Genomic DNA, 25200 nt, shown 5'->3' on the forward strand with positions numbered 1-25200 from the left:
ATTGGGTCAAGATGGCGTCGCCCAGCTGGTTGTGGTTCTTGGCCGTCGCTCTCTTGCCCGGGTCCTGCGCTGCACGGGCGCTCGGGCATCTCGACCCGGCCGCGCCGCTGCCGCTGGTGATCTGGCATGGGATGGGTGAGTGAGGGAGAAGAGAGTCAGAAGGGTTTGGCGACTCCTTCTCTTTCCCAGCCTGGGTTCGCGTCTGCAAAGTGCGAGTGTGGAGGGCGAGGACCGTGGCTGCACAGCGCTCGGCTGGCCCGATGTCTGAGGATTTGGGGGGAATACTCTGCACTGGAAAGGGAGAGGGGGAAGGGACTGTCCTCTGGTGAGTGCTCACAGAGAGCCGTGCATTGCGTTAGGGTATTTCGTGCCGTTGTTGTTTAATCCTCAACGGCAGTGGCGTCAGGGTGCAGCGTCTGGTACTTGGTTGGGCAGTCCTGGCTGTGGCTGCATGACCGGGGCATCCAACCTTTTATTCATTGACACACTGAATAGATTTGTCAGGCACCTGCAGTTCCTTTTTACATTTAACATGTAGGTATCAAGCACCTACTAGATTCTGCAGATACGGCAGTGAACAGACCAAATTCTTTGCCCTTTTTGGAACTTAGTTTCCAGGGGGAGAGAGAGACTATAAAGAAATAAATAAGTAAAACATATAATACGTTTTAAGTAAAATGGTGATAAGTGCAATGGAGAAAAAGAAAGCAGTAGGAGGATAGAAATGGGAGGTGGGGGCTTGCGATTTTATAAGGAAGGTCAAGAAAGGATTCACTGAGAAAATGACATCTGTACAAAGACCTGAAGTGGGTGAGGGAAGATGCCCTGTGGATAGCTGGTAGAAGGAACAGTAAATGCAAAGACCCTGAGGTGGAAGTGTGTCTGGTATGTTGAAGGAACAACATTGAGGTCATTGGGGGCGGGAACTGAGTGAGCAAGAAGAAAATAGGGGTTTAGGTTGGGAGGGTGCCAGTGTTGGGCCTACTAAGGGCATTGGCTAGAATTCGAGATGGGTAGTCCTTGGAGGGTTTTGAGTAACATGATATGACTTACATTTTAAAAGGACCGCTCTAATTGCTGTATATTATATCTCAGGGTTATGAGTTAAAGTCCCGTGTTGGACTCCACACTGGGCATGGAGCCTACTTAAAAAAAAACCAAAAAGAATAGATTGTAGGAGATTATAGACGTTTGGAGGAACACAAGTTAGGAAGCTATTGCAACCATTTAAACAAGAGATAGCCGGTGGCATGAAACAGGATAGTACGGGGAGATGCTGAGAAGTAGTCAAAGTTTGGGTATCTTCTGAAGGCAAAACCAATGGTATCTGTTAACAGGTTAGATTCAGGATGAGAGAGAAAGAAAAGAGTCAAAGATGATTCTATGGGATTCTATTCTATGATTCTTGGACTGGACAAGTAGAAGGAAGAAGTTGTCATTCTACCAAAATGAGGAAGCCTGTAGGGCTAGCAAATTTGGGGTGGGGAGAAGATGAAGAGTCTGCTTTTGGACTTACAGATTTGAGATGCTCATTAGACATTCAGGAGATGTAGAGGCATTTGGAGTGCAGAGTATAGGACAGAGATACGAATTGGAGATTTAAGTTGGGAAACTTCCAAGTATGGTTGGCATTTAAAGCCATGAAACTGGGCAGGATCATGGGCATGAGTGTCCACAGGAGGAAAGAGTTCTCAAAATGGAGCCCTGAGACACTACCAACATTTGGAGGTTGAGGAGATGAGGTGGAATCAGTTGAGGAGACAGTGATGGTGGAGGAACTTCAGAAGAGTGCAGTGTCCAGGAAGTCCAGTGAAAATGTTTCAAGAGGAGGGGAGCAATCAGCTGTATGGAATTTTATCAGCAGGGCAACTGAGAACGGGTTATTGCATTTACCAATTTGAAGATCACTAATGACCTTAACCAAGGCAGTTTGGGGAGCATGATGAGGGTGACAGCCTTATTGGATTGAGTTAAAGAAAAGTGTTCAAAGAGCAATTAGAGCCGGCAAGTACAGTTTTTTCAGCGCTCTGTGCTGGGCTCTGGGTCTATCGCAGGAGATTTAAAAGAAGTTATGAGAGAAATAGAAAATGCTCTAAGCCTTAGCTTTTCCCCTAAAAGTGAATTCTTAAGCTTCCTCTCAGGTTGGAAACCTGATGATTCAGCTCCAAATGGGGAATGACCTCTGCCTGTTTCTCCGGGTGAGTGGCTGGTCACTCTGCTTCTGGTTTTTAGTTTTGGTTCCTAGAAACAGGAAACAGGACTGGGAGTAGGGTGAGCAGGGAGACCCCCAGAGTGCAAAATTTAAGAAGGCATTCACTCCCAGAAGAGACTCTTAATTTCACAAAACAAACTGAGGGTTGCTGGGGGTAAGGGGGGTAGGGAGAGGGTGGTTGGGTTATGGGTGTTGGGGAAGGTATGTGCTGTGGTGAGTGCTGTGAAGTGTAAACCTGGTGATTCACAGACCTGTACCCCTGGGACTAATAATACATTATATGTTAATAAAAATAAATAAGTAAATAAAAATAAATTTTAAAAAAGAAGGCATTCACTCTCTAGTTTGTAGAAGTTTAGGGTCAACACTTGCACAAACCTGTGAGTGAGTACCTCCTCAAATTTCGTGTCCTAGGTTCTTCCCTTGCCTTTCCCCAGCCCTCCAGTCTGGCTCCTAAGTGCTTTTGAATCTATTATTCCCAAATGTTCCACATGATAAGGGAGCATAATAAGCATCTCTGCTTATTTTTCAGTTGTGAATTTCGTTTCCCAATTATATTGTATGGGCTTTTGAAGTTTGTTATAAACAAGTTTGATAAACATGAGCCAAGCAAAAATGTTCTTTTTTTAAAAATTGGAGTGAAACAAATATAACCTACAATTAACCATGTTAAAATATACAATTCAGTGGCGTTTAGTGGGTTCACTATGTTGTACGACTACCACTTCTCTCTTATTTCAAAGCTTTTTCATTACCCTACAAAACACCAGTATCCCTTAAGTAATCAGACTGTTCCGCGCTCCCAGCACCCCCTGGAAATGTCCATTCTAAGTTCTGTCTGTATAGATTTGCGTATTCTGGATATATGTATATACATAGGTAATCATGTATTATGTGACCTTTTGTGTTTAGCTTATTTCACATACAGTAATGGTTTTCAGGTTCATCCACATTGCAACATGTCAGTGCTTCATTCTTTTTTCTGGCTGAATAATATTCCGCTGTGTGTATATACCACAGTTGGTTTACCCACTCATCCACTGATGGACATTTGGGTCATTTCCACCCTTTAACTATTATGAATAATGCTGCTATGAACATGGATGTACACGTTTCTGTGTGGGCATGTTTTAATTTCTGTTGGGTAGAAATCTAGAAGTGAAATTGCTGGGTCATGTGGTAATTGTTAGGTTTGACTTTTTGAGGAACTACAAAATTTTCACAGTGGCTGCATCATATCACACTCCCACCAGCAATACAAGGGTTCCTATTTCTCCACGTCCTCACTAGTTCTTGTTACTTTCCATCTTTTAATTAAAAAATTTTTTTTATTAAAGCCATCCTAGTAAGTATGAAGTGGTATCTCATTATAGTTTTGATATGCATTTCCTTAATGACCAGTGATGTTGAGCATGTTTTCATGTGCTTGTGTTCTTTGGAGATAAGTCTGTTCAAGTCCTTTTTCCATTTTTTAATTAGATAAACTTCTTTTTGAGTTGTAAGAGTTCTTTGTATATCCTGGGTATTAAACCCTTATCAGGTATATGTTTTGCAAATATCTTCTCCCATTCTGTATGTTTCACATTCTTAATAATGCCCTTTGAAGTATAGAACTTTTTTTTTTAAATGTGTGATGTGTTGGCTCACGAGTATCTCCCATTGTCTTTGTTGTCTAGGAGACAGCTGTTGTAATCCCTTAAGCATGGGTGCTATTAAAAAAATGGTTGAGAAGAAAATACCTGGAATTTATGTCTTATCCTTAGAAATTGGGAAGACCCTGATGGAGGTAAGGCCCTTCACAGCTCTGTTCTTTTGAAGGTTTGCTGACTGATTTCGTAGAATGTACTATGAAAATGCTTTGCCTTGCATTTTTAGCAGCAGATCATACAATGATACTTGAACTCTTGAGTGGCTTATGTGAGGCTTCCAACCCGAATCTGTTCGGCCTCTTAGGGAAGATGCCATTGGTAGTTTTCATCCTGACTTTTCTCTGTGGCTCCTCTTTCAGGATGTGGAGAACAGCTTCTTCTTGAATGTCAATTCCCAAGTAACTACAGTGTGTGAGATTCTTGCTAAGGATCCTAAATTGCAGCAAGGCTACAACGCAATGGGATTCTCCCAAGGAGGTCAATTTCTGTAAGTTCCTTTCTGTTCGATCATACTATTTACATGGAATTGATCTTTTTCTTATATTCGGGTAGATCCACTCCTCTAATTCTTTTGAGCATTTCATCTCTCTTGGAAGGAAAGGTATTCTAAATTGTCTCCATGTAAAAAGCTTTATGAAACTTAATTTATTTTCTGTGATAGAATAAAGATTTGCATTTGACCATACTGGGGCAAATCCTGACACTCCATGGCTTTGGGGAATCACAGAGGATGAAGTAGTGTAATCTGGGAATTTGGAGGTTAAAGATATATTTTTTTCTGACTGTTGGAACTGATAATCCTTTTTTTTTCCCCAGGAGGGCAGTGGCTCAGAGATGCCCATCACCTCCCATGATCAATCTGATCTCGATTGGGGGACAACATCAAGGTAACTTTGGCCTCTTTGCCTCCTTTTTTTTTTCTCTGTTCTAATCCATGTGACCACTTGATTTTAAAACATTCCAGCAGCTCTATTTGTACAAGAAGTCAGCCATCCTTGGAAAGTTCCGTTCTTCCAGCTTATAACTAGCTTATAAACTAGCCAGAATTAAAGAAATAGGAAGAGACTTGGGATTATAGAAGCCAAGAACATAGGTGAATCAGGTTGCCAACTGCTTCTCTCCAGTTTAAATGACATGATTTCCTGGAGGTGAGGTGGTTGCAGCCGCATGGCAGGTGGTGATTAAGGAGTCAGTAAGGACCAACAGTCTTTCCTTTCTTTTTTAAAATATTTTATTTATTTGAGAGTGAGAGAGAGCACATGCGCACAAGTGGGGGGAGGGGCAGAGGGAGAGGCAGAAGCAGACTCCCTGTTGAGCAGAGACCCCAATGTGGGGCTTGATCCTGGGACCCTGAGATCATGACCTGAGCTGAAAGCAGATTCTTAACTGACTAAGCCATCCAAGTGCCCTGCTTTTTCTGTTTTCTGACATTGGTGATGTCTTACTGAATTTAGACTCAGGCAAACAATAGCATCTGAGGTTTTTTGTCTATAAAGTTAACAGTAGAAATTAAATCCTTTGAAAAACAACAGGTTTTCTGTTTAGGCAGAATTACATACTTTTGGGGAAGGATGTGTCTTTGGGATAGAGTGTCGTCTCTGTTCTCATGGATATAGCTATCAGGTGGCATAGTCTAGGGGCAGAAGGATTCTCCTTATAATCAGGAATTCACCCAGTTAACTGTTGATGATGGACAAATAATTTGGTACTTAGATCCCTTTCACAGATGAGGGAAACTGAAAGAAGGCCTTGCCCTTCTTGTAGGAATTTTTCAGAGGATGAAGTGAGATAGTAAGTAGAAAAATACTTCTTGTTTGTTTAAGATTTCATTTACTTATTTGAGAGAGAGAAAGAAAGCACAAGTGGGTCGAGGGGGAGAGGGAGAGGGAAGAAACAGACACCCTGCTGAGCGGGGAGCCCGACACAGGGCTCGATCCCAGGACCTTGCAGTCATGACCTGAGCTGAAGGCAGACTCTTAACTGACTGAGCCACAAAATGACAGGTGCCCCCCCAAAATACTTTTTAAAAACACAAGTAATATTCAAATGTGAGTTGGTAAAAACAACTTTATCATTCAGTCAACAAATATGTATGAAAATCTATAAATAAGACAGACAAGGTCCCTGTCTTCAGGAAACTTCCATTCTAGTGTGGGGGGTAAGAAATAGACAATGAGGCAAGTAAATAAATAAATACAGATAGTGGGAACTATGATCAAGAAAAAAATAGGATATGGGGCACTGGGTGGCTCAGTTGGTTAAGTGTCTGTCTCTCGATCTCAGCTCAGATCTTCATTTCAGGACCATGAGTTTGAACCCTGTATTGGACTCCATGCTGGGCGTGGAACCTACTTTAAAAAAAAAAACAAAGAGAGAGAGAGAAATAGGATAATGCTTTTTTTTTTTTAAAGATTTTATTTTTTTATTTGACAGAGAGAGACAAGCGAGAGGGAACACAAGCAAGGGGAGCGAGAGAGGGAGAAAGGCTTCCTGCCAAGCAGGGAGCCTGATGTGGGGCTCAATCTCAGGACCCCGGGATCATGACTTGAGCCGAAGACAGACGCTTAATGACTAAGCCACCCAGGCGCCCCAGGATAATACTTGAAGGACAAAATAGTGGTTAAAGATGTGTGCTCTGAAAAGAAAAAAAAGGAAAGATGTGGGCTCTGGGGGTGCCTGGGTGGCTCAGTCTGTTGAGCATCTGACTCTTCATCTCATTCAGGTCATAATCTCAAGGTCATGAGTTCAAGCCCCACATTGGGCTCCATGCTGAGGGTGGAGCCTACTTTTAAAAAAATAAATAAATAAGGGGCGCCTGGGTGGCTTAGTTGGTTGAGCAGCTGCCTCCAGCTCAGGTCATGATCTCAGGGTCCTGGGACCAAGTCCTGCATCAGGTTTCTTGCTCAGCAGTGTACCTGCTTCTCCCTCTGCCTGCCACTCCTCCTGCTTATGCTCTCCTTCTCTGTCTCTGACAAATAAATAAACAAAATCTTTTAAAAAATAAAAAGAAAAATATAAAAGAAAAGAAAAAGAAAGCTATGGGCTCTGGAGCCAAACTACCTGTGTTCATATCCTGGCTCTACACTTATTGTCCAACCTGGGACCAAGTATTTAACCTCTCCATTTTGAAGTTTCTTTTCCATAATATGGGGTGAATAATGATTTCTACTGTTTGTTGTGAGGATTGAATGAATTACTGCCAATATATGCTCAGAACTATGCCTGGTACCCCTGAAAATGTTATTGCTAAGGCTGATGAAGATGGAAGGTATAACTGGGGGAGGGGCAGGGAAGGGGGGTTGATGGCTACTTGAGTTAGGGTTGTCAGATGTGACTTCTGCAAGCTAAGACCTGAGAGCGGAAATGAGCCCGACCACTGAGGCAATGAGAGGAGTACATCTACCAGGGAGAGCTGGTGCCAAGGCCCTTAGGCAGAAAACTCAAATAGGAGTGCCAGCTGGCTATGGTATGAATTCTCAATACGCTGTTTTCTTGAGGAATAGATGAATGAGATCAGAGGCTAGCTCTGGTTCGTTGTCTTCCTCACCGTGCCTTGCACATAGTAGGTGTTCAGTACACAGCTCTTGAAGGAACGGATCTTTGTCTTCTGCTGCTGTAGGTGTTTATGGACTCCCTCGGTGCCCAGGGGAGAGTTCTCACATCTGTGACCTGATCAGGAAAACGCTGAATGCTGGGGCTTACAACAAAGCTATTCAAGAACGGTACGTATGGTTGGCTGGAAAGGATATGGGACTGTCACTGTGTGAAAATATCATGCTGACGTTGAAATGATGTTGACAGCAGAAATTCCAGGAGTAGTGGCCGGGGGTATGCACATGAGAGGCTTTTCTTAAGTATCTCTGTGCTGTCTGCTTGGTTATATAATAAGCCTAAAACTGCTCTAATATTAAATTTTAAAAAGGAAGGGTTTGGGGTTTTTTTTTTAAAAGATTTTATTTATTTATCCCAGAGAAAAGAGAGAAAGTGCGTGCGTGACAGAGCGTGAGCAGGGGGAGGGGTAGAGGGAGAGGGAGAAACAGCTTGTCTGCTGAGCAGGGAGCCCAACTCAGGGCTGGATCTCCCAGGACCTTAGGATCATGACCTGAGCTGAAGGCAGATGCCTTTTTTTTTTTTTTAAGATTTTATTTATTTATTTGACAGAGATCACAAGTAGGCAGAGAGGCAGGCAGAGGCGGGGGTGGGGGGGGTGGGAAGCAGGCTCCCTGCTGAGCAGAGAGCCCGATTCGGGGCTCGATCCCAGGACTCTGGGATCATAACCTGAGCTGAAGGCAGAGGTTTTAACCCACTGAGCCACCCAGGCGCCCCCTGAAGGCAGATACTTAACTGTTGAGCCACCCAGGTGCCCCTGGAGTACTCTAGATGATAACTAGATTTGGGATCAACTAGTATGACAACAGCAGCTATCCTACAGGTTTTCCAAGCGTATCATTCTTGTCTAATAACAGTTCTTCAGTACAACACTTCCTTGAAGCCATTTTCCAAGGTTTAGCCCTGCCAGGGACTCTGCATGTGCAAACAACCTGTCCCTAACTCTCTCTTCCTTTCCTACACATTGGCCACACGCAGAGCCACAGAGCTGTGTCATGTCAGTGGTGCCACCTGATGGTCAGTGAAGGAAACTAAGATACTTTTTTTTTTTAAGTTTTTATTTATCTATTTGAGAGCGAAAGAGAGCACAGAGGGAGAGGGAGAAGCAGACTCCCTGTCTAACAGGGACACCCCGATTTGGGGCTCAGAGATCATGATCTGAGCAGAAGGCAGACATTTAACTGACTGAGCCACCCAGGCGCCCCTATTGTTCTTTATTCCTTTTTTTTTTTTTTAAAGATTTTATTTATTATTTGACAGAGAGAGACACACACAGTGAGAGAGGGAACACAAGCAGGGGGAGTGGGAGAGGAAGAAGCAGGCTTCCCGCCGAGCCGGGAGCCCGATGTGGGGGCTTGATCCAAGCACCCTGGGATCATGACCTGAGCTGAAGGCAGACACTTAACGACTGAGCCACCCAGGCGCCCCTTGTTCTTTATTCTTTACTCAGTATTCTTCTAAGTCTTGCCCAGATGCTTCAGAAAAAATCATCCTTTTATTTCTTTGTGTTTCTTTTGTGAACCAAGCACAACACATGGCAATGAGAATTGTTAGCGACTGAAAATGAGCAGTCATGGGGAGGAGACAGTAACACCTAAGTACTGATTAAAAGTGACAGATTGATGTGTTTTTCACTTCCTCCTTAAACTGTAATAATAACCCAATAGCAAAAGAATAGAAAGTGAGAAAACCCACAAGGGCCAAGAGAACAGGAGAGGAGAGAGGAGACAAAAAAAAGACATCACCATGTCTTTGAAGGAAAGCAGTTGAAGGAGTGATAGCTGTTTCAGCAGAGCCAAAAAAGCTGAAACCTTTATGTCTGTAGAAGGATGCCCTGACAAGAAGGGAGCAGATTCACTTTTTATAGCTCCACAGAGGGTCAGGAATTAGATGCATAAGATCCTTTGGAAGGTAGAGATCGGTGCATGGAGCTAAAAACAGGACTTTTTTGGGGGGTGGGAAAAAATCATTTCTATATAAGGAATGATCAAACTCCCAGTTCCCGTAAGTGCACATCGAAGTGACTACTCCTCCCCCACTGTGACAAGAGAAGCAAAATTTATTCTCTGGAGCAATTTAACTAGAGAAGTACAAGACTCTGAAGTAGTAAGTGAAGGATAGTGGTGAGACACCCCACTGAAAACCTGGGCCCTCCCACTCCCCTTTCCTCCCACTCAGCTCCCAGAATGATAGCCACTAGGCTTATAACCTGCTAGGCTGATGTTCAGCGGACCCATTTCTGGAAAACCTGACTGGCCCCAGAGAAAAGATCTACAGATTGAGGTTTTTGAGTCCTTCAAGAAATCAGGATTCCTCTCGACTACTGTGAGGTGAAGCCACCAGGAGGTAAGCTCTGTTGTCGCACGAGAAGGCTCCAGTCAGTTTGTAGTGTCTCGTTTCAGCATGAACTTTGAGCCTAGGACCCCCAGCTAGACATCGGAGGAGAGCTTCTAGTATGAAAGACAGACCAAAACCAACAAAAAGTAAAAAGCAACTTGTAAGGAAACAATGACAATTCAAGAAGCCAAAGAAAATCTTTAAAAAGAAAAAAAGGAGGGGGGCGGTCACCTGGGTGGCTCAGTGGGTTAAAGCCTCTGCCTTCGGCTCAGGTCATGATCTTATGGTCCTGGAATCGAGTCCTGCATCAGGCTCTCTGCTCAGCAGGGTGCCTGCTTCCTCCTCTCTGCCTGCCTCTCTGCCTACTTGTGATCTCTGTATGTCAAATAAATAAATAAAATCTTTAAAAAAAAAGAAAAAAAAGCCTAGAATTATTATCTTTAGAGATGAGCAGTTACCTCCGTGGCACCAGAAAAGAATGAATAAAACCAACAATCGGAGCATAAGAGAAAACTGGCAATTAAAAATAAGACAACCAAAATAAATGTGAGAGCGATATGAGACTATAAACTTGAGGAAATCTCTTAGAAATGAGAACTAAAACTCAAAGAGGTAAAAAAAAAAAAAAAAAGGAGAAAACTGATAAAATTAAGGGAGCCATTTAGGAAGTCCAGGATCTGCCTGATAGGAGTTCCAAAAAGAGCCCAGAGGAGAAAGGGTGGATTGAAATTATCAAAGAAGTAATACAAGAAAATTTCTCGGAATGACAGGACATGAATTTCCAGATTGAAAGGGCTCACTAAGTGGTCAGGGCAAGGGATGAAAAAAAAGCCTTACCCGGGTGCATTCCTGTGACCTCTCAGAGCATGAAGAGAAAGAGTGGGCTCTGGGGAGGCCGCCCCCAGAGTCCATCCCAAGGACCGTGCACTCCTGTCAGCAGCACCACCTGCTAGAAGTTTTCTGAGGAAAAGTGATTTCCATCCTAGAGTTCTGTGCAGAACCTTTAAGTACAACCACTTATAAAGGGAAAATAAAGCCCTCTTCAGACTCACCAAAAAAAAAAAAAAAAAAAGATTGCCCGTCTGCTGCATGGCCTGGTGTGTCTGGGAGCCTCCCCCGTCAGTACTTTCCCACACGGAGATTCAGCGCAGGGCCCTCGGCTCACACTAAGTTGGCAGCTCGGGGCCGTTACCGCTAGTGGTGCCATGTTTAAAATATTTATTCACCTTGAGCTGCCTGTTTCCTTTATTATAAGCATTGCCGTGGTTTTGTTTTCTCTTTTCGGTTGCAGTCATAAAGTATTTCATTCATCATTTCATCAAACGTCGCCCTGCAGTGTGCCAGGCCCTGTGGTAGGTCTGGCAGAGCAGAGAATAAGACAGTTAGCGACCCTGTCCCCATGAAGGAACTTTCTGGTGGGGAGCGGGGGAGCTCCAAGCAAACAGAGGTGCTGGGTCACCTCTAATAGTGCTATGGCTGTGGCGGAAGTACACAGGATGCAGTGGTGGAAAGGCATGGAGGCGGTGCCTACTCCGGACAGAATGGCCTTCGGAGAAGAGGAATTTAAGTTGGAGTTGAAGGATGAGAAGGAGGATGGGAGGAGCTGAGGAAAGAGCCATCAGGCCGAGGGAACAGGAGGCACAAAGGCCCAATCCTAGGACACATTTGGCTTATTTTAGGCCCCGGTGATAAGTTGAGTGATAGATGGGAGTTGGCAGGGGTGACAACCCGCAAGGACGGGAAGATCACATCAGCCATTTGAGTTTCCTTCTAAACATCAAGAGAAACTTTTGGGAGGTTTCAAGCAAATATGGCCAGATCCAGGTGTTTGGATGGTCTCCACTGCTTTGTGGAGAGTGGACTGGAAAGCAGGTAGAGGAAAAGCAGGGGGCTGTCTCAGTGTCTCGGTAAGAGGTGATGATGGCGTGGACACTTGGGGTGGCCACAGTGAGATGGAGAGAAGTGGAATGACCTGAGGTATGTTCCATAACGTAGCTCAGTGAGACTGGCGAGCCAGGATACAGCCCAGCATTTATAAAAGGGTTTCCCTCGGAAATGCTTTTTGAGTTCTCAGTGGCTCAAATACAGATCGACACTTTTCCAATTTTATGGAGTTGCTTTTTCTTTTTAAAGTTTCTTTGTTTTTCTATGTACATCTCATCTTAGCAGATGGGCAGTATGAGATTTTAAAAGGTACACATGGGGCACCTGGGTGGCTTAGTCGGTTAAGCATCTGCCTTCAGCTCAGGTCATGATCCCAGGGTCCTGAGATCAAGCCCCACATGGGCTCCCTGCTCAGCGAGGAGTCTGCTTCTCCTCCCTCTGCCCCTCCCCCTGCTTGTGCTCACTCTCTCTCTCAAATAAATAAATAAAATCTTAAAAAAAAAAAAAAAGGCAGGTAGCCCCAGTAGAAGTGGGAAGGGGGCGGGAGGGTGGAAAGGCACAGAGGGAGATCACTTTCTGGTAGTGTGGTGCTAGGCTTCCCTTTGTATCCGGGAGGATTCTGGATATAGGAAAATAACCACATCAGCCCAAAGTAAATTTTTTAAAAAGTTCATGGTCTTTTGGTACCCAGGATTTCAGAGGGACTAGAATCAAGAAATGGGAGCCACCAAGCGCTGGGTCTGTCTCTCCCACTGGCGTTTTGTTGCCTCTGTGGGGATGCACACTGGCCTCTCTGGCCACCCCTATGGTAAAATGTGGCCTTGCCCAGCTTCCAAACTTTTTGTTTGTTTTTTAAGATTTATTTATTTATTTTGGAGAGAAAGAGAGAGTTCCTGCAGGATCAGGGGAGGGGCAGAGGGAGAGAGAGCATCTCAAGCAGACTCCCTTCTGAGCCCGGAGCCCACCGTGGGGCTCAGTCCCATGACCCCCAAGATCATGACCTGGACTGAAACCAAGAGACTGTCACTCCGCTGACAGAACCACCCAGGTGCCCCCAGCTTCCAAGTTTTTCATTTTGTCTGTTTAGGATATTATCTCAGGAGAGGCTGGAATCTCTTGGTCCCAGTCCAGATTTTTGGGGACGGGACCATGTCCCAGCTTAGGTCAGATCTCCATCACTGGCTGCGGCCAGAAAAGTGAGACCACATGGTACCGACCATACCCACCACTGTAATCAGAGGGTGGACCCAGGAAGGTTGCAGTTCCCAGACAAGGGACAGTTGATTTTGATTTAGGCAGAGACCCCAGGAGGTGTCTTCTGCACTGTTCAGATCATTCAACCTTAAAGCAAATTTGATCTAGTTCCCTGGGAAGCCAGTGAGGAGGGACTTTCCAGCGCCAGCTCCTGGCTCGGTGGGGGCAACAGTGAGGAACGGTGAGTGTGACGGTTCTCTCTCACCTCGTGGATATGAAATCCGCCCTCTAGTTCCCCTTTGAGATACTGGTAGCCCTTCCTGGATTTCTTCTTCCTCCAGTTTCCCCTTGCTATCCTACTCACTGAGCCCATCCCCACCGCAGTGAATACAGCAGTGGCACCCTGGCCTTGGCCTCTCTTCCCCTGTGCCAGCTCTGCTCTCCCAGGTGGCTCTGCCCTTGGTCTGCAGCCCTCAGCCCTGCATGCCCAGCACTTGCAGGGGACCTGTGCCCCCCAGTGGCTCTCACAGCACGCTTATCCCCAGGAGTCCCACTTTCCCCATACCTTCGCCCTCAACTCGCCACTTAGTATCTTAGTAGATACTAAGAGGTATCTACTTAGGCACTTTTCCACTGTTCAAAAAAGTAGAGAGAGTAATGTCATCTAAGACCTAAAATTAATATTTTGTCATATTTGTGTCAGATGTTTTAAGAACTGAAACATTTCAGGTAATACTGAATTCTTCTACATATCTCTACCAGGTCTCATTCCCTGCCCTCCCTCTATAGTGACAACCACTGTCAAGAAATGAGAGTAATAGGGATGCCTGGGTGGCTCATGGGTTAAAGCCTCTGCTTTCGGCTCAGGTAATGATCTCGGGGTCCTGGGATTGAGCCCCGCATCGGGCTCTCTGCTCCGCCTAGAGTCTGCTTCCTCCTCTCTCTCCCCGCCTGCCTCTCTGCCTACTTGTGATCTCTGTCTGTCAAATAAATGAATGAAATCTTTAAAAAAAAAAAAAGAAAGAAAGAAAGAAAGAAAGAAATGAGAGTAATAGATCCTTTCTGTCCTCTAAAAAAAAGAAAAATTGTCTATTTATATACATATATATCCTCCATCAGTATGTAGCCTTATTTTATATATTTAAAATGTTATGTAATGGATATCTTGTGCACTTCATTCTGCAACTGAGTTTTTCATCAGTATCACATTTAATAACACGTTGTTACACATCTGGTTCATTCCTCTTAACGACTACCTGGCCTGGATTCTGTGACTAGGCCACCGTGTATTGAGTTCCATCCTGCAGACATTTCGGCATTTCTAATTTCTCGTGATGACAGACAACTTTGAGGGATCGTGCTTGTGTTGAAAAGCCCAGCCTGTGTTGCTGCATGTCTCCTCTACTTGTACGCTACTACTCTACCCACACAGGACACCACTTCCGGTCACCACATGTGTGGAGGTTTTCCCCACACCAAGGAATTCTCTGGGACACCAGCTGGGTTCCTACAATTTAACTCAGTTCTGACACTGCCCACCTGGAGATAGCGTCAGATGCCACAGATTAAGAGCTCACTCCCACAAGCCTGCCCCCCACCACACACTCGCGCGCGCGCGTGCGCGGACACACACACACACACACACACACACACACATATACACACACACACACGCCCATTGCCAGTAGTAGGTCCTCAGGTTACCCACAACTTCTGTCCCAGGTTGACTACAAAGTGCAGGTTCCCACCGCCCTCTCCTCAGGTGTGATTAATTTGCTAGGGTGGCTCACAGAACTCAAGGAAACATGTTTACCACTTTATTAAAGGGTGTGATAAAGAGCAAGATGAGGGGCGCCTGGGTGGCTCAGTCGTCTACCTTCAGCTCAGGTCATGATCTCAGGGTCCTGGGATCAAGCCCTGCATCAGGCTATGTCCTATGCTCAGTGGGGGAGAGTCTGCTTCTCCCGCTCCTTCTGCTCGTCCCACTGCTTGTACTTTCTCTGTCAAATACATGAAATCTTTAGAAAAAAAAGGACACAGATGAACAGCCAGATGAAGAGATAGATTGACGAAGTCTGGGAGGGTCCTGAGCGTGGGAGCTGGGGTGTACACCCTTCTGGTGTGGGTGTGTTTGCCAACCTGGAAGCTTTCTGAACCCCTATTATCAGAATTTTATGGAGGCTTCCTCCCATAAGCATGATCAGTTACTAACTCCATTTTCAGCACCCCCCCTCCCTCTCTGGAGAATGGGGAGCAGCGCTGAAAATTCCAAGCTTCAGAGGGAGGCTTGGTGACCAGCCCATCTAGGAGCCATCCAGGAGCCCACCCAGAGCCACCTCAGTAGAAGAAAAGCTGCTCCTAGTGCTTTTACCACTTAGGAATTTACAAGGGTCTTAGGAGCTCTGTGCCAGGAACCAGGGTTGGAGATCAGTCTACGTATTTTCTGTCACCCAGCAACCCCTGAACAAGAACTTACGTACTAGTAGAATCCATGTGTGGACTCTCAGTTATGTATCAGGTAATTTGGGGAATGCTCCTTAACCTCTCTGTCTTAGTTTCATCATCTGTTAACGAGGGCAGAAGTTCTACCTTATGGGCTGTAGAGAGGGTTAAATGAGATACAGATGTAGATAGAGTGCTTAGAACAGTGCTTTGGAGACACTCCGTCCTGTTAGCTGCTCAGATTACAACGATGAGCGCGTGCATCTTAGATTCACCTCGATGTTGCCGAGGTGGTTGTACCAATTTCTCTTCCCACCACCAGAGTGTGAGCGTTCCCGTTTTCTCCAGTCTTACTTGGGTTCCTGTGTCTGTTGCGAGTCTGCCAGTCACATGTGTGTGGGATGGTTTCGCTTTCCCATCTGTTCCTCCCGTTAGGCAGCTCGAACATCTGTTCATGTTTGTTGGCCACTCGGGTCTCTCTTTTCTGTGAGTTGCCTATTCATTGCCTCTTCTAGTCTTTGCCTGTTTTTCTGTTGGACGCTCTTCTTCTTACTGGTGTGTAAGCATCACACACACACAAGCATCTGTGTTAGGATTATTTTTTTAATTTTTTAAAAAAAGATTTTATTTATTTGACGGACAGAGATCACAAACAGGCAGAGAGGCAGGCAGAGGGAGGGGGGAAGCAGGCTCCCCGGTGAGCAGAGAGCCCGATGCGGGGCTCGATCCCAGGACCCTGAGATCATGACCTGAGCCAAAGGCAGACGCTTAATGACCGAGCCACCCAGGCGCCCTTGTATTAGGATTATTAAGCCTTTCTTTGCTAGGTGTGTTACACTTCACTTCTCCCAGCCTGTGGCGTATCTTTTAGCAGATTTTTGGGGGGCAGTTTTATTGAGATCAAATTCACATACCATACAGTTCTGTCATTTAGTGTGTATAATTCATTGGTTTGGGGCATATTTTTTTTAAGTTGCAGTAAAACATTATATATATATATATATATATATATATATATATGGAAAACAGAATTTGCCATTTCGGTCATTTTTAAGTGTACGGCTTTGGGGCACTAGGTTCCTTCCCAAACAGCAGCAGGTGCGGCAGCTTCTAATTTGGATTCGGGCCACGTCATCAGTCCTCAGGACTGAAGCACAAAGCTATTCTCCGATCCTGTATTTTCTTCTAATTTTTTTTCAAGTTTTGTTTCAATTCTCATGTTTTTCATCTACCTGGGGTTTTCGCTGCTTGAGTCCGTTTGCGGGCTGCTGGTCCGTTCCATTCAGGTATTTGTCTCCCTGCCGCGCGCAGGCTGCTTTAGTTACTAAGCAACTTTTGGGAGGCTCTGCTTCAAGTCTGGGCTGGTCTTGGACTTTTATTGTTTCAAATGAGGTTTAAAATTAGTTTGTCACATTCCACCAAAAATCGTGTTGTGATTTAGGTTAGAATGGCTTAGGGTTCAGCCATCGCCTCGACACCTGTGCTCCTGCATTTCCTTTCCTCCCCGTCAGGCTGCTGTTCCTGTCCTACCAGGATGGTACCAGAAGCGGCTGGGTTTGGAGCGAGGGCCAGGAGGGGCAGAATAGGGTGGCGACGGGCCCGACAGCAGTAACTTTCGTAGAATTTGTGCCATAAAGGGACACCTTAGTGAGCTTTACGGTTGATACCGAATTTTCCCAACAACCCTGGAAAGAATCCAGCTCCGAGAGGCGAGTGCCCGTGACTCCAGCCCGGGGCTGCATGTTGTGAAGCTGGTGCTGTGGGCGCCCCGTGGTCCACAGAGGCGGGGGCGGGGGGTATGTGTGGTGGTCGAGAGCAGGGCCTCTGGGGCCGCCTAGGCCATTCAGGCTCTGTTCGCTCCCAACAGAGTGACTGAGGACAAGCTACTTAATCACTCTGGGCATGGTTGCCCCATTTGTATATGTGCTGCTGAAGCGAGCACATGGTTGCCCCATTTGTAAACAGGAGGCTAATAATAGTGCCTTCCTGATGGAATTCTTTTCAGGATTAAATAGGTTAATGTGTGTAAAGTGCTTAGAATAGGCCCAGTAAGTGCTGTCTAAGCTACGGGGGCTGCAGCAGGCCTCAGGGGTAAAGGCTCCAGTCTCTGGGGAGCTGATTGCCTCTTGAGCGGGCTGCATTGGAAAGCGTGTGGACTTGGGCGAATTTAGGCTCCTGTCTTACCTTGTCTACAACTGTGTCTCTTTTTTTTTAAGCTTTTATTTATGTATTTATGTGTTTATTTATTTAGGGTGCGTGTGCACAAGCAAGCAGGGGGAGGGGCAGAGGGAGAAGCCCAAGCAGACTGCCCATGGAGCCCCATGTGGGTCTCAAGCCCACAATCCTGAGATCATGACCTGAGCTGAAACCAGGCGTTAAGGGATGCTTAACTGACTGAGTCACCGTTGATACGGCTGGGTAGTTTTTTGTTTTTTTAAAGATTTATTGATTTATTTATTTGTCAGAGAGAGAGAGCATGAGCGCAAGAGCTCATGCACAAGCAGGGGGAGCAGAGGAGGGAGAGGGAGAAGGAGACACCCTGCAGGGCAGGGAGCCCTTTGCGGGGCTGGATCCCAGGACTCTGGGATCCTGATGAGCCAAAGGCAGATGCTTAACCCACTGAGCCACCCAGGAGCCCACGACTGAGCAGTTTTGAGAGCGTTACTTAACCTCTGAAATTGGCCCCACCCTGGTGACCAGGCAAGAACAGTGCAGACCCATGTTTCTTCTTCTCTGACACTCCCAGCTTCTGCTCACCCGCAGGTCCTTCCCGGTAGGTGCCCCGTGTGCACCAGGCTTCTCACAAAACAAAATGCCTTTCCTTTCTTCCTGTTGCCCCTTCTGAGGCACTTTTCACACAGAAAGTTGCCCCAGGACTATTGCTTTCGTTTTCAGCCGTTGGGCTCCCTGCTGTAACTCTGGGTCACCAGAACCTGGTCGGGCAAGATCCAAAGACCTTTGTATTTATTCCCTAAACATTTTTTGAAGAAACTTTGGCCACCTGCGTGACCGTGTGTGCACCCCGTGCTCACCACTTCTGAGCGTTTGACACTGTTGACCACCCACTCCCGAAGCTTCTTCCCTTGTTCTCCTAGCCATACTGCCTTCCCTTCTGCTCACATCTCACAACCCCTCCCCTCCCTCAGTGCCAGCCACTTCTTTCAGAGCCTGTCTGGCATCCTGCACCGGGCCCTTCCACGCGGCAGAGCCTTCCTGCTAAGCATCTGCCATGTTCCTGCGTGTCGCTGCTCAAGGAGCTTGTCGTCCCTGGAGGGAGAACCAGGGAGCCAGCTTGCCCCCAGTGAGCGACAGCAGGGCTAGAACTCAAGCACAAGACCAGTGGCAATGTCCGTATTTTATAAGTGGTCAGAGTTCATCACATTTTGACAAAATCAGTGAAACTAAACACTGAAATCTTTCAAATACATTTATAAACAGATGATTGAATGTTCCTGTGACCGCTGGCAGGCTGACCGTGGCCTCTTTTTTTTTTTTTAATTTTTTTAAAAAATTTATTTGACAGAGATCACAAGTAGGCAGAGAGGCAGGCAGAGAGAGAGAGAGAGAGAGGAGGAAGCAGGCTCCCTGCTGAGCAGAGAGCTGGAGCCTCGGCCTCTTTTGACCTCGGGTACACCTGCCCTGGACGTGAGGAGCTCTGACCTCTCTGCTGTAGCTGGTTCCTCTGGGCCTTTATGCCATCCTGCCCTGCTGAGTGGAGCTTTCTGGGCCACCGCCCGAGAGCAGCTCTTCCACTCAGGCTGGGGAGTGCCTGTTGTACAAAAGTTTCTTCTCTCCCCTGCCAGCCTGGGCTAGAGAGTCCCACCCGTGTTCCGACTCCTCCTTCCCCCAGAGGTCTTCCGCCAGCCGGTCTGCTTTCTCTTAGTGGAAATGCTGCTGTGTGGTTGCAGAGCTACGCGGAACTGTGGAGGCGGCAGCTGGGAGGACTTGGGAAGGGCTCAGTGTGAATGGGGAAGGGAAGGGAAGGGAAGGGAAGGGAAGGGAGGGAAGGGGGAGCAGAGAGACCGGGGAGAAAGTAGAAGCATGTGAACACCTGTCTGAAATAATAGTATAAACGCCAGGTCCCCGCCTTTTGTCCTTAAAAATTCCATGACATTCCAGAATCCTGAAAACTAGTGTCCTCATTCAACAATAGGAGAGATGCCCTGGGATTGAAGGGGTAGCCCTCCCTCCGAGCCTGAGGACGGCCAGATGGGTGAAGAGAGGGATGGCTGGATGCGGAGGTGGTGATAGCTGAGCTGAATCTTTGCAGATATCTGAATAGGAAGCAGCGGAGGGGGAAGCAGCGGGGGCTTTGGACGGGGACAGCATGGGCCACGGTGACCTGGAGTCAGAAGTGTGATAAGGAAGGCTCAAGGCCCTGGGGGAACAGATACCGATGAGTCCTTTTCCCAAATCTGTGGGACTCTGTACCGTGCTGCACGGCACTGTCAGGCCTCAGGCTTATCCTTAATGAACTGTGCGGTAAGTAGAAGTCTTGTCTGCCCTATTTAAGGTCAAGGCTGGGACGTGGCAGCTCTTGATTTTTTGTCCTTTTGAAGTCTCTTAGTGCACAATGTGCTATGCCCAGGGGTGTGCCCCCAGGTGTGCTGACTGCCACGTGGCTCGGTCACCTTCATTCATTCCTTCTTCTTCCTGCAGCCTGGTGCAAGCAGAATACTGGCACGACCCCATCAAGGAGGACATGTACCGCAACCACAGCATCTTCTTGGCAGATATTAATCAGGAGAGGGTAAGCTCCCATCCCAGGCTGTGCGTTCATGTTGCTTTTGGGGCGCCACATGCAGATGAGCTGTGACCGTTTACCCAGAATATCCTGGACACACACCCTGGGGAACAGAAGTTCTGTTTTGGGAAGGCAGTGCTTATGAGCGTCAGTTCCTTTTAGGAAGGCTGAAATTCATTTGGCTTTCTTCCCGTAGGTCCTTTTCCTTGCCTTGCGTTGAAGAAGCAGGGTAAGCTCAGTAGGTTGCTGGCTGGCTTAAGTGGAGCGTCACAGTGGCTGTCTTACTGAGGGCAGCCTTCCTAGTGGGTCCCTTGGGGGTCAGATTTTCTCAGAAGTGAGATTTACTTAGAAGAGAGTCGGCAGAGAGGACCAAATTATGTCCCAGGCACAAGCTTGGTTTGGTTTGCGAGATTCTGGTAAACTCAGTGACTCAATTTGTATTGGGCCCATCTGGAGGGGTTTTTTTGTTTTGTTTTGTTTTTTAAAACAAAACTTGAGGGTTGGTGCGGAAGAAACGGAAGTGGTATAGCAGAACCACTCAGAATGTGCGGTTTCTCATTTTGCCTTGGTTCTCTCTGGGTGGTCGCCTTTAACCTATGTGACGGATGCCTGTGGAGTGCGGTGACAGACTATGGTTGGTGGGGGCATTGCCAGTCAGATAGGATGGTAAGAAAAGGCTTACAAGGTATATTCTGGGCCGGAAGCTGGAAAACCAACCCATTATCATGGGGAGGAAATACGGTGGCCCAGGGTTGGGGAGGCCAGAGCACTGGAAGGCTTTAACATCCCTGCTGGAATCTGACGGTATTGTCCCTGCACTACTACTGGTTTTCTTCCAGGGAGTCAATGAGTCCTACAAGAAGAACCTGATGGCTTTGAAGAAGTTTGTGATGGTCAAGTTTCTCAATGATTCCATTGTGGACCCTGTGGACTCTGAGGTGAGATGCTGTGCCGGCAGGCCACACCACAACGGGAGACCAAAGGAATAAATGGCATTAAAATACAGCCGCCTGCTGGGGAGAAACCTTCAGTCCCTTCCTCCACCTTCTGTGTAGAGCAGGGCTTCTTTGCTCGAGGTCTACAAATGGGACACTTGGGGCTATAACACCCTTCTTTGCTCGAGGTCTACAAATGGGACACTTGGGGCTATAACACCCCTCAACACCTGAATGGTTTGCAAAATTATGTAGTGGCATTGTATGAGGAAGGGTCTATAACTTTTACCATATTATCCAGACCTGTGACCCAAACCATCAGCCCAAAGTCTGTAAATCCCTGAGCTTGGCATTTAAGGTCCGCCTTGACCTACCTTTCCAACTTAATCTTCCTTCATGTCCCACTTCATACATATACTCTAGGTTGAAGTCTTGAAATGCACCAGACTTGGCATGTGTTTTTACTCTTGGTGCTTTTGTTCATGCTTTTCAGTCTCTAGAGTGCCCTTCCCTGGGCTTCTCCACCTGACAAGCTCCAGTTCATCTGTCAAGGCCAAGCTCAAACGTCACTTCTTCCATCCAGGATGTCATCCCTAGTCCAAGCAGACTTTGCTCCCTCTTTTTGCAAAATCATCACATTGTGTCAGGCTATCAGGGACTAGCCAGCCTGATTGGCCCGCCATCTGCTTTTGCAGGCCCGTGAACCATTTTTTAATGGTTAGAAAGAAACCAAAAGAATACCTGATAACAAAGGTTATATGAATTCAAATTTCAAGGTCCGTAAGTGAAATTTCATTGAAATAGAGCCATATTCATTTTTTATATACTGTGTGTGGCTGCTTTTGTTTAGAATGGCAGCATTGGGGTAGTTACACTCATATGGCCCTTAAAGCCTAAGCTATTTTGTATCTGGCCTTTACAGAAAAGTTGGCTGATCCCTGTGCTGAACAGTTGTTTCTGTGCCTCACCAGACTAGAGTTGTAGAAAACAGAGATCACATATATATTTATCTTCAATGTCAGATTTAGCATAAGGATTTTCACAGCGTAAGTGCTCAGTCACTGTAGGAAACAGGAATTCTGCGGAATTGGAAAGCGCTTTGGAAAGATTAACTCATCCCTCAGGATCTACCCTTAAAAAGAGATGACTCAAGACATACTCTGTTTTTACTCTTTGCTACAGCTTTGTGGTGATGTTTGTTGGTAGTCTTAACTTGACAATATGTGCTATGTGTCTGATCTTCGTTCACCCTCCTCTCCTGCAGTGGTTCGGGTTTTACAAGAGTGGTCAAGCCAAGGAAACCATCCCCTTGCAGGAGACCAGTCTGTACACACAGGTAACCAGAGAGGAGAGAGGTGCTGTCTCTTTCAGCTCCTGGTTCCCGAAGCTGCTCGATTCCTTGGTGATAGAGCCTGTCCTGTATGCCCCAGAGCAGTGGGTGCTTGGAGGCCTGTAACTTGGTCTGATACGGGTGAGATCAGTGAGGGTGCTGGTTGTGACCCCAGTGTCTTGGGCGCTGGGTTATAGAAGTGTCCATCCTGAAGGATGAAGGACCTGGACCTCATGGCTTTCTGTATGTACAAAGATCACCTCATCTCCAGTTTCTGCCTGCTGATGAAAAGGTTTAGAACTAGCTTCCTTTGCTGACATGCAGACTGCAAAGCCAAGAAGCCCCCGTGCATCCTGAACACATAGGAGAGGTGTTAACTTTAAAACATGAACAGATATGAAGTCCTGTTTTTAAATTAGAGCACTGGTGAGGGGAGCTCCTCCTGCAGGGGTCTGGGGGGGAGTGCGGTAGGCCCCGTTTCTCCAGCAGAAGTTGCACCCTTTCACTACCTCTAGTTCTGGGACCTTCCGCACTCCAGGGAACGGATATTGGAACTGGATCCTCCCAAAAGGCACAAGTGCTATGTGCGCCACTTGCCTTCTATTAGAATTCTCCCGAGTGATTTCGCGGGCCAGTTGTCTCCTCTCTTGGCTTGTCTCCTGCATTTGGTGGCCCAGCTTGGGTGAGCTCAAAGGAAAGGGAAGCTCAGGTCTGTTGAGTTTTGGAAATTACAACTAAGAACTTCCCTCTTGTCCAAGTCAAACTGATGGTAGCTACAGCAGAAGCAACACTCCAGCTCTGTCAGCTGCTCGTCCTCCCAGCCATGTTTGTTCTGTGCCACTGTGGGTAGTGCCAGGATATGAAAAGTGAGGTGTGTTCTTGAAGGGTTAGATATGTTTTCAGCTTTTTCTGTTTTTGGCTCAGTCTCACTTGACTGACATTTTGAGGCAGTTTTGTCTGTGGCCTGCCCACCCACACAGGTGGTCCTCCAGAAGCTTTAGGAAACTTTTCAGAAAGCCGAATATAGAACTCTTGTCGACAACAATCTCAATTATATCTATGTTTTGAATGCTCAGGAAGAAAACAGGGAGGTATCCTTTTTGGCATTTTCGACAGTGTTAACACCTAAATTTTGCTACTCCGGGAAAAGACTACACTTTTAAGCACGTATCTCAAATGAACATTCTGTTTTTTTACAACCTTCGTGAAGCCTCTTAATTATGGTCTTTCTGTCTGCAGGACCGCCTGGGGCTAAAGGAAATGGACAATGCAGGACAGCTCGTGTTCCTGGCTGTGGAAGGGGATCATCTTCAACTGTCTCAAGAATGGTTTTATGCTCACATCATACCGTTCCTGGAGTGAAACCCTTGTAGTCTACCCCAGAGCTCAGGGAGCCCCTAGCGCTTCTATACACCAGTAGGAGAGCATTCCCTTCATGCCTAAGCCTGAGCTCACATCCAGCTTGCAACTAATCCTTCCCTCTGGTTATCACCTAACACGCCCTGCTCAGAAAGATCTAAGATTCGAATCTTATCCTTTGCCTCCTCTTATCAGCATATGGTGTTGAATGCAAGTTTAATTAGTTAATAACCATGCATGGAGATTATTTTACAATCCCTCAATGTGGTCAGGCTGTCTTAGGCAAGTCTACTGCTGATCAGTGTCAGAACTGTGCCCAGAAGAGGCTGAAGCTAAAGCAATTAGAGTCTAAGGGCACACACAAGAGGCAGCCAGTATCCAGGCCCGAGGGGACCATAAATGCTTGCTGTTTTGCTGGTGGAGATCCAACCAGTGCTTGTCAAAGTATTGTTTAGATAGTGTTTCTGTGTAATTCCTTGAGGTTACCCTCTTTTCTCAGTATGTTGTCTCCTGTGGTGCGTTAGTATTGACATCTTCTGCTGGGCCACCATCTTGTCTCAGTAGCACTCTTGTTTCATCAGGTAGTGATGAATTAGTTGCTCTGTCACAAAAGGGGGGAAAGTAGCACCCAACTGGATTGCTTCAGGTGGCGGCGGGTGGGGGATGGAGTACATCTTGCTTAACTTGGGGGAACGAAGACACATGTTCAAGCGGACAGAACACTGTATGTCAACTACACCTCAGCTGAACAATGTACAAGCAGAAACAATAAGTGAGGACACAGCTGGTCCCTTCCACTCCATCCTTGACTAACCTATTCCTTTTTCTGTGTGGCCAGTGGTCTACATTCTAGAGTCACCGTGCTGCTGGTGTTAGCAGACAATGGAAGAATGGAAAGAGATCAGGCTTTCTAACGCCCCATCTCAAAAAACTATTTACAGTACACTCAAAACTATTTCTGATGTATTTGATGAAAAAAAGGATTATTTGCTCAGAAAGCTTGGGGAATACTGCATACCCCTTTTCTCCTGAGGTCACCTCAGAATACTAAGGACTGAGAACTCCTGTTACGATAAAAAAAACTAACCTTTAGCTACTGTTTTCCCATACTATGTGAGCATGGACATCTTAGCCTCCCACTACTCCACCCTGAGAAAACCTATCAGCACTTCCTGGAAGACGATTGTGCAGAATGCCCATGTGAGGGACGACAGCTGTGCAGAGGGAAGCACCTTGTTAGTGCTGCTAAGTTTACGCTTTATGATTTTTCTCTCCCCTCTCTCAAGCCTTATCTCTCAACTAGAAGATGAGGATTAAGGGTAGCAAGTGGGGGGAATGTGAAAAAAATTTTATGATACTGTCTAAAATAAAGACTAGTTTCTTATCCTTGGTATCCTTTTCCTTCTCAATACTCTTACATACCTCTCAGGGCGCCTGGCTGGCTCAGTCGGTAGAACATGCGACTCTTGACCTCAGGATTGTGAGTTTTGAGCCCCATGCTGACG

At 46.4% G+C, this 25200-nt stretch overlaps 1 protein-coding gene across 1 annotated transcript; it reads left to right on the forward strand.

Annotated features, from left to right (window-relative positions):
* Positions 1-25086, forward strand: PPT1 (palmitoyl-protein thioesterase 1). The gene is made up of 9 exons (XM_080799972.1): positions 1-135; positions 3889-3998; positions 4221-4348; positions 4678-4748; positions 7481-7583; positions 19987-20077; positions 20911-21009; positions 22271-22342; positions 23576-25086. The coding sequence occupies exons 1-9, from the start codon at positions 12-14 to the stop codon at positions 23696-23698; spliced, it is 921 nt and encodes a 306-aa protein (XP_080656098.1). The 5' UTR covers positions 1-11; the 3' UTR covers positions 23699-25086.
* Positions 25087-25200: the final 114 nt, after the last annotated feature.

Source organism: Martes martes, assembly GCF_963455335.1.
Source record: "Martes martes genome assembly, chromosome: 4".
In the NCBI taxonomy this organism is placed as follows: domain Eukaryota; kingdom Metazoa; phylum Chordata; class Mammalia; order Carnivora; family Mustelidae; genus Martes; species Martes martes.